Source organism: Anopheles coluzzii, chromosome 2 (genome assembly GCF_943734685.1).
Source record: "Anopheles coluzzii chromosome 2, AcolN3, whole genome shotgun sequence".
In the NCBI taxonomy this organism is placed as follows: domain Eukaryota; kingdom Metazoa; phylum Arthropoda; class Insecta; order Diptera; family Culicidae; genus Anopheles; species Anopheles coluzzii.
In genome coordinates, this window is record NC_064670.1 from 14,618,779 (window position 1) to 14,626,996 (window position 8,218).

The 8,218-nt window shown below is 49.3% G+C and overlaps 1 protein-coding gene across 2 annotated transcripts in view; it reads right to left on the reverse strand.

Moving 5' to 3' along the window:
* Positions 1 to 2,572, reverse strand: part of LOC120961613 (zinc finger protein squeeze) — a 31,385-nt gene extending 28,813 nt beyond the window's left edge. Inside the window, exon 1 of one of the 2 annotated variants that reach the window (XM_049605206.1) lies at positions 1,826 to 2,572. In XM_049605206.1, the coding sequence (XP_049461163.1) occupies positions 1,826 to 2,362 (537 nt within the window). In that variant the 5' untranslated portion in view covers positions 2,363 to 2,572. The remainder of the gene's footprint in view (positions 1 to 1,825) is intronic. The other variant, XM_049605205.1, reaches the window with a different exon arrangement.
* Between the last annotated feature and the right edge of the window lie 5,646 nt (positions 2,573 to 8,218).

The window sequence follows — 8,218 nt, forward strand, 5'->3', positions numbered from 1 at the left end:
GAATTGGCGCTGTAGGTAATTATAATTAAAATATGCTAATTATCGCTTTTACCGCTGCACGATCACCACACTAAAGCTAGGCTAGGCGTTCTCCCCCTGTTGCTGTGTTTGTGTGTGTGTGTGGGGGGCACTATTGCTAGAACAGCTCGATTCAGCATGCGCTTCAGCTTCCATTAGCATGAAAATCGATAAAGCATACATTGAAGTGTAGGCTGCAAGGCACAAACAAAAAAGGCAACAACTTCCCCCTATTTCTTACAATAAGTACGTCTTAATACGGCTGCGTCTGCTACACTGCGCAATGATGGTCAGTCCCTCCTGTTTTCTCACCCCGAAAGGGTGAGGGAAGGGGTGGGGGAGAGTGGGGGGAGGTGCATAACATTACACAGGCGCGCGCAAAAGTGCAGCAAACAGCATCGGGGTGCATTGGTTGCAAATATGGCGCGCTTGGCATACAATACGCAGCCTGCTCGTGTGGAGCGGCGCGGTTGCCCCGTTTGTAGGAGGAGCTACTGTGGCCGCATGCATGGATTTTCCAAGGGCCGGGTTGCGAGCCGCTGCTAATGACTTCATCGGGCGGCATTTTCCCGTCCCCTGGCGGCATCCCGGTGGAGTGGCTGGGGACCTTTTTTCAAACAAAAGCGCACCGTTTTCGGGGACCGCCGGTGTAGGTTGTGGTTCAGCGCGATCGGGTTTGTGATCCATTTGAACCGGGGACAGTTGTACTCAACTCATTATCAACAGCACGCATTTTGTGTCTGCGGGGGGTTTTTTTTGGGGCCTTAGATCTTTGGCGCTTCTGCTCACTAGCTCTTTCCAAACACACACCCGGCCCGGGGGCCGCACGGCAAGCCACCCGTGATGATGTGCTGTGAACCATCGCAAGAATTGTTCGAGCTCAAGTTTGCCCGCAAGTTTGCGTCATACACTAGGGCTGCAAGGGTACTGGACTGCCCGTGGTTTTGATAGAAAATGGCCGTAAGCACTGTCTTCATACGTTTTGTCACCGCACGTGCACGTGATGCGCTGCTGAGCATCCAACCGAAATCCGCACACTCATTCTTTCGGGGGGTTTTTGATAACTAATGTTCCTTGGGTTCGTTGAAAAATGAACCCGCCAAAAAAAAAGACACAAACACTGAAGAAAAAAATCAATCAACACTCACGCAATTGCACGAGTGAAGCATCATCACACACAAAACTACGCAAGCGGACAGAGCATAAACAAGCAACACATACGTCAGCAAAAAGGCTCATCCCGTCAAACCGCCAAATCTACTACACCACGGTAATAGGAGGAATGATAACGAATGGGCGATGGGTAATTATTTCCGAACAAACAAAAAAAACACATTCCCCAAACTCTTTTAATCGGACAGTTGGGTGAATGTTAATTAATCAAAACCAACTGCTGCTCACTGGGTCAGCCGCGGTTGCTTCAGTGCCCGCTAATGAATGTACTTCTGTGGAGTGATCATTCTTCAGATTCTGTCCCACTAAGAAGTAGATCACTTGTGCACACACCCTATTAAAAAGCATCGTTTAGCAACATAAGGAGCCGCTTTATTCGACTTAATTGAGGTACGAGCTGATGATGGAGGCATCTATATTACTGAGGCTTCCAAATGGTCCATCGCTGAGATGGTGTTAATTACGCAAACGACACGTTTCGCTTGCCCAGAATGAGGGGAGGTTAGAGTTTTGGGCGGCCCTGGAAGTAATCCACACATCCGCCACTCCCGGGATCGCCTCAAATTGGCGTTTGAAAAGTTGCTTGAAGGATTCTTCAGTGGAGAAGATGAAATAAGTGCGATGCGCTTCTTACCTTCACCGGCTCTGCCATCTGCGTCTCGACGATCGCTAGCGGTGTGGGCGGCGTGGACGGCGCACTGTAGTGCGGAGGCTTGTGGTCCTCCACCATGCGCAGATCGGTTTCATGGTTGTTGTTGTTGTTGTTGTTGTTGTTGCCCGTCCGATCATCCAGCAGGTGTGGCGGAGCGTGCTGATGGTGCTGTTGCTGCTGCTGGTGAGGATGCTGCTGCTGCTGCTGATGTTGCTGATGTTGCTGCTGCTGCTGTTGCTGCTGCTGCTGCTGCTGCTGCTGCTGCTGATGGTGGTGATGGTGCTTCTGGACGACGGCATAGTCGATCAGCCGCTCGTTGGCGGCGTTCGCGCGCAGATCGCTAATGTACGGTTTGTAGTCGTGGACGAGCGCGGACCGCAGGTCGGTCCCGTTGCCGACGGCGGCGGCCGCGTGCTGCAGCGCGTTCAGCTGCCCCAGCACGCCCCGCTCGTTCATCGAGCGGAGCTGATCGATCGACCGGTGGATGTGGCTGTAGTCCCCGGTCGGTATCTCCGCCATCAGGGGCGAGTTGTGGTAGTCCAGCCCGCCACCGGGCCGGTACTCGATCGTTCTGCCCTCCAGCGTGCTGCCCGCGTTCGGATGATGGTGGTGGTAGGGATGCTGTAGCGAGAGAATCTTGGAGCCGTTGCGGGGATCCGTGGTGTCGCCAAAAAAAAAAAAAAACGCTACCGCACGCACCTTTTCACCCACCAAGCCGCAAGCACTACTTCACACGCGGTTTACACTAAACGCACACACACACACACGCACACATACAAAATGAGGAAAATTGCACAAAACGCACAACAATTTCCTTCCCCGCAATTCCTACAATTTGTCTGAATGTTTAGTGCAAACGGTTTACGTCTCGCGCGCGCTCGGGACTTGTCAAGGAACGGTTCCAAAAACAAATGTCGATTTTTCCGGCCTTTTTTTTCTTACTCCCACCTCCCTCGAGGGATGATATTCCGCTATGAATGGGTTGCGTTTTTTTGCTGTTGTTGTTGTTGCACCTTTGCTACGTGATTTGTCTTCGGCGCATCAAACTTTCTTTCCGCGGCACAACGGGGTTTTTTTTTACCTCTTGTCACTAACTTGTCACATACGTACACACACGCACACAACGTACGTCTCACTACTTTCCGGCGGAGTGTAGTGGGGAGGAGGACGTTTTTCTTCTTCTTCTTCTTTTTCAAAACGAATGTTTCTTTTTTTGGTCTATTTGCCAGCGCGGGTGTGTCGATGATGTTCGGCGTGGCGTCTCTTCATAAAACGTCTGCAAAGGGGGGAGAGAGAGAGAGAGAAGAAAGTGGCGTTATTTTGAGACAGGGGGATGCGTGTGTGTGTGTGTGTGTTATCGGAAATTGTCGAAGGAGAACCTGCTTCCCCCATGCCCTACTGGCCTTCCTCTTTCATAGCGCGTACACGAAAGAAAAAACGCGCGTTGTCACGACGTCACCCTCTGCGCGCGCGTTAACCATTGCTGCTGTTGCGTTTTTTTTTTCAGCGCGTCTAACCCCATCCCACCTGGTACCCATCCCTTATTCCCTTTTTTTTTTGGAACACACGAGAGCGAGCAAGAGAGAGAGAGAGAGAGCCAAACGACCGAAAAAAAACGCACGCGCCAACCCGTGAGGAGATGGGTCGTTCGCGTGGGTTGCGTGAATTTTGGGTTTTTATTTCTTCACCCCCCGCCCTCCCTTTCCTTTTCCCAACCCCTCCTTCATGGGGGGCAGACCCTTTTTTCACCCCCCCTCCGCGACGACCTAGACCCTTCCTCCCGCGTGCCCAAGTGTTTGTTGCCATCCCACTTTGGCAGGTGCGATGCCCCCTCCACCCTCTCTCTCGTGCGTTCGCGCTAGATGACGGAGCGGAGCGGAGGGCCCTCACAACGCTGGTTGCTAGATCTGGTGGAGTTTCCAAAAAATCGAAAAAAACGCGGTGTCCAAAATACACGCAAACACACACACAGATAGCAGTAGTAGCAGCCGCCGCTGCATACTCCTCTCTTTCTCTCTCTCTCTCTTCCCTGCCTACTCTGTGTGTGCACGATGCTGGAGTGTGCAAATTGGTGAGTGTGTGTGTGTGTATTGAGTGGGTGGTGTGGTGTGGGGGGTTTTTTGAAGAGGGTTTTCTCTTTTTTTTTTCGGCCGCGCGCGCAAAAAGTTTGACTTTCCGGAAGCAATCGACGGGTGGACGCGTGGGGCACGTGGGGGGAGTCGAGACTCCCGCGTTCATCGGACGGGCCATAGCATTGAGCCCTAGCCCGTACCGAAAATTGTCAAAAAACCGGTCCAGCAGAAACGGCCCTCCCCTTGTCCCCCCCTCTTCAGCGCTCTAACCCCTGCATCGGGCAAGCAAACGAAGCAAAAGGGTGCTAAAAAGCAGAGCCTACTATGCCGTCCGTTACCTGGGCCGCCCCGCCAGGAAACGGTAAAGCGGATGGTTGAGGCAAATTTCAAACGCGGCAAGCGAACGGGGGGAAACCTATGTGACGACGAGGAGTTGCACATAAAGTGTGTCCGATCGTGTATTCGGCGCCTTTTCTTTTTTTTCGGTTGGTTGCTGGGTGGTTTGCGGAAAATCCTTTTCCCCACCCGTTTTTTTTTCACCCGGGACGTTGTGGAATTGGTCGAGAAAACGGACGCCGAAGATGATGATGATGATGATGAAACCTCGAATGACATATTCCACCCGAAAATGCCCGCACAGCTCGGCACTGACGGCGTCAACGGGGACCAGCGTATTTTTTTCTTCCTACCAAAAAGGTATTTTCCGAGCGTGAGTGAGAGAAAGAGGGAAAGAAAGAGTTTGCTAGCTACTACTCTACAAGACGCGCCTGAGATTGGGTTGGGTGTTAAAGGAGGGGTAGGTCGACAAGTGCGTGCGCCGCGGAGTAGGGGCGGGAAAAGGGGCAGCCGGGAGGCACGTTTTCGGGGCCCGAATTTTCCACCGCACGGGTGCACGGGCAGCATTTAAAAAATCCCATGCACACACACACACACATACATAGACACAGTTTGCACAGAAAAAAAGCGGCACGATGCACACATACACACAGAGAGGCTTGCGGGGGTGCGCTGGCTGTGTGTATATGTGTGTGTGTGTGCAAGTCGCTTCATCTAAACCCCCTCCCCCTCCTTCTCCTCGCTCGCTTCCACGCAGAAAATCTAACCCACCCACTCCTCCTCCCCCAGCCATTGGCCCACCCACTGACAAGCGGCGAAAAAACCTGCCAAAAACTAACAAAGCCGCTGGCGATGACTCGGGATGAAGAGAAGAGCGAACGAAAATGACGAAAAAAAAACGAGCGCCAGGGAAACGAAACGGTTAGATGGCGGTAAAAACGGCCCACAGCACCATCCACCGAACGGCCTCTCTCCCCCCCCTTCTATTATCAGTCACGGTACACTTCCGATGCAACACACCACCCCCCCCCCCCCCCCCGAGTTTCGAAATGGTCCCCGGGACGCGGGGAGCAAAAGCGGGGGCTTTTTTTTCTTCTTCATTTTGAAGGTGGGTGGAAAAAGTGGGAAAAACTTTTTTCGAAACCCGAAATTTTCGACACCCATACACGCACATAGCAATTCCGCAATTCAAAAAGTCACACACACACATACACGTGTTTGGGCGGTTTTTTTGTTGTTGTTGTTGTTGTCTTCTGACACCAAAAAAAAGGTGTAATACATAACGCACTGTGAGCAGCTAGAAATGCATTTTCACTCGGATTTTTAGTCACACACGCACGCACGCACGCACAAGAGCACACGCAGGGGGATGCGCGCACGAAAATGTCACTTTGTGTAAAACGGTGAACGTTTTGCACTCACGCAAGCGTAAAGCACTTGGTTCTGACCCGCGGAGCGCTGGCCGAAAATCCAAAGCCCTTCCCCCGGGTCCACCGTGGCCTGCGCTGCCGCGCTCTGTCCGGTTTTTTTTTGTTTTCATTTCCCTTCTATTCGTAGTTTCACTGTTGCCTATCGGAGGGTTTTTGTCGCTCTCTCTATCTCTCTCTCTCGATTGTTTTTTTTTTTGTTGGGAAAACGCGCTAAGGTGAGGTGAACTGTCACACGCACTGCTTTTTTTTTGGTAAAAAAAACCCACACATCACCACCCATAACTCACCGAGTGCTTCGATCGATTGACAGAAATGGCCCTTAAATGCAGCAAAAGGTATGCTCCGATGGCCGAAACCGACAAAAAAAAATCACTCTTTACACCGTTCACGACCACTCACACACAGCACACGCGGGTGAAAATCAAAATCAAAACCAAAAAAAAAACGACGAAAAACGAGAAAAACTCCTACCCAAAACAGAGGGCAAAACAAAAAAAAACTGCGCTGCCTTTTTTGTGGGCGAGGGCCAAAATATGGCCAAATGTTTTGGGAACTAAACTGAACGAAAGTAAAAAAAAACAACTAGAAACGCGCTGCACACCACCAATTTTAGACACTAAACACTGCAGCTTCCCGCAAAGCACACCGGTACCGGAACGACGACGACGACGACACGCACGTCCATGAAAGTCGGAAAGTTACATCGAAATGAAGCTGAACTCGCGCCGTCCCGGCTGACGACGATGATGACGACGATGATTGGCGGCGCGGGTACAACGGCAAAGACGATGACGACGACGGCTTCGGCTCCGTGCAGAGGTGGTGCGTGCTGCGAATCGCACAGTTGTTGTTCAACAAACGGGCTCTCCCGGTGTTGGGATCGGCGCAAGCTGCTACTGCCACTGCTGCTGCTGCTGCTGGCCTAAGGGGTACGGCGTGAGTGTGTGTTTAGAGCGTGCTCGCACACCGCACACCGTGCTCTAGTGTACGCGCGTGTGTGAGGGCAAGAAGTTTGGAAAAAATTCGGCTAGCGTTTTGGGCCCTCTCTCTTTTTTGGTCGTGCTCGCGCGCGCTCTCTCTCACACACATGCTCTGTCTTTCTCGTTCGTTCGGTCGGTTGCAGGGGTCCGCTCTCCGTTTTTTTTCGGTTCACGATTCACGCACATTTTTAATCTCGCATCACGTTTCAGGAATCTCTGGTCGCTGTGTGTATGTGTAAAGCTGTCGAGCACGGGAGAGCGAGAGAGAGAGAGAGAGAGAGATAGTGTGAGGGAACGAACGGTTTTGCTGGTGGTGTGAGTTTTTTTTCCTTCTCTATCGGCCTGGCTGTGGGTGAGTGAGCGAGTTAGCGTGCTGGTTAGAAATGTGTTAGGGTGCGAGCGGGATAGAAAGCTGACATTTTTTACTGGCTGTGTGAGTGTTCATTTTCCGAGAAAACACTTCGAAGAGGAGAGTAAAAAATGTGCCTTTTTGCTCTCTTTCACTCTATTTTTAATTTTACGTGCATTTTTGAGAGCAAATCTCTCGCTTAATAGTGTGGTAATTAGAGAGGGGGAATACGAAAGGGAGAGAGAGAGAGAGAGAGTGTGTGTAGAACCGATGATGATCGTTTCAAGGGCTGGCACTACTCGGCAGTCCTAAAAAATGGGGAATAAAGTGCGTACTAAAAAAAAACCAAAACATCTTCTAATCCGCTCTAGTGGCACCTTACTTACAATGTTTTGATACTTTTTTTTGTTTAAAAAAAGTTTCGCTTTTTTGTAACTATCTGTTTTTGTGAAGTTTTTTGTTTGTTTGGTTATAAAAAAAAACAATTGAAAAGAACAATTTGTTTGCAAGCGATTTTAACAAGTGTGATTAGTTTTTTTTGCTTCATTTTTATTTACCTTTTCTTTGGTGTGGCTTTTCGATGGTAATTGTCTGCATTGGATTGATTTAATAGTCATATGAGAGTGTATTTTTTGTCAGTGCTGAATGAAGCTTTATCTATTTTTGAAATTTGAATTTTATTTTTTTCTTCTCATGGTTGTGATGATACATTAGAGCTCCTCTTTTGTGTTTTATTTGATTGTTTATTTTTCTAATTACCTATAATTCATTTTTTTATGTTTAATTTGGTACGAAAAGTGCTTCTAAAACACCCATCTTATCTCTTGAGGATCAAATGAAAACTCCTTGGCAATTGAAGCAGTATTGAGCTGACTTTAAACAGAAGTTGTCCAATCAATAAAATTGTAAAGAATGAAAGTGTAAAAATAAACTCTAGAATTATAATGTTTGTGTCGCGGTTCTTTTCATTGATGAAGAATCTCTTTCTCTTGTTTAAAATCATTAATTTCAGTGAATTATGGTATGCTCCTACAAACAAGCTTTTCAAAGTTTGCTATTCGAAAGTAACAAATCAATAAAAAACTCACAAATTTCCCAGTAGAAAACACCCTTGCCTACCCGTTTACATGCTGGGCGCATCGATAAAAAAGTTTGCCCATACAAATGCACTGGCCTTTTTTCGGCTTTTTTATCCACCGCGAGCACGT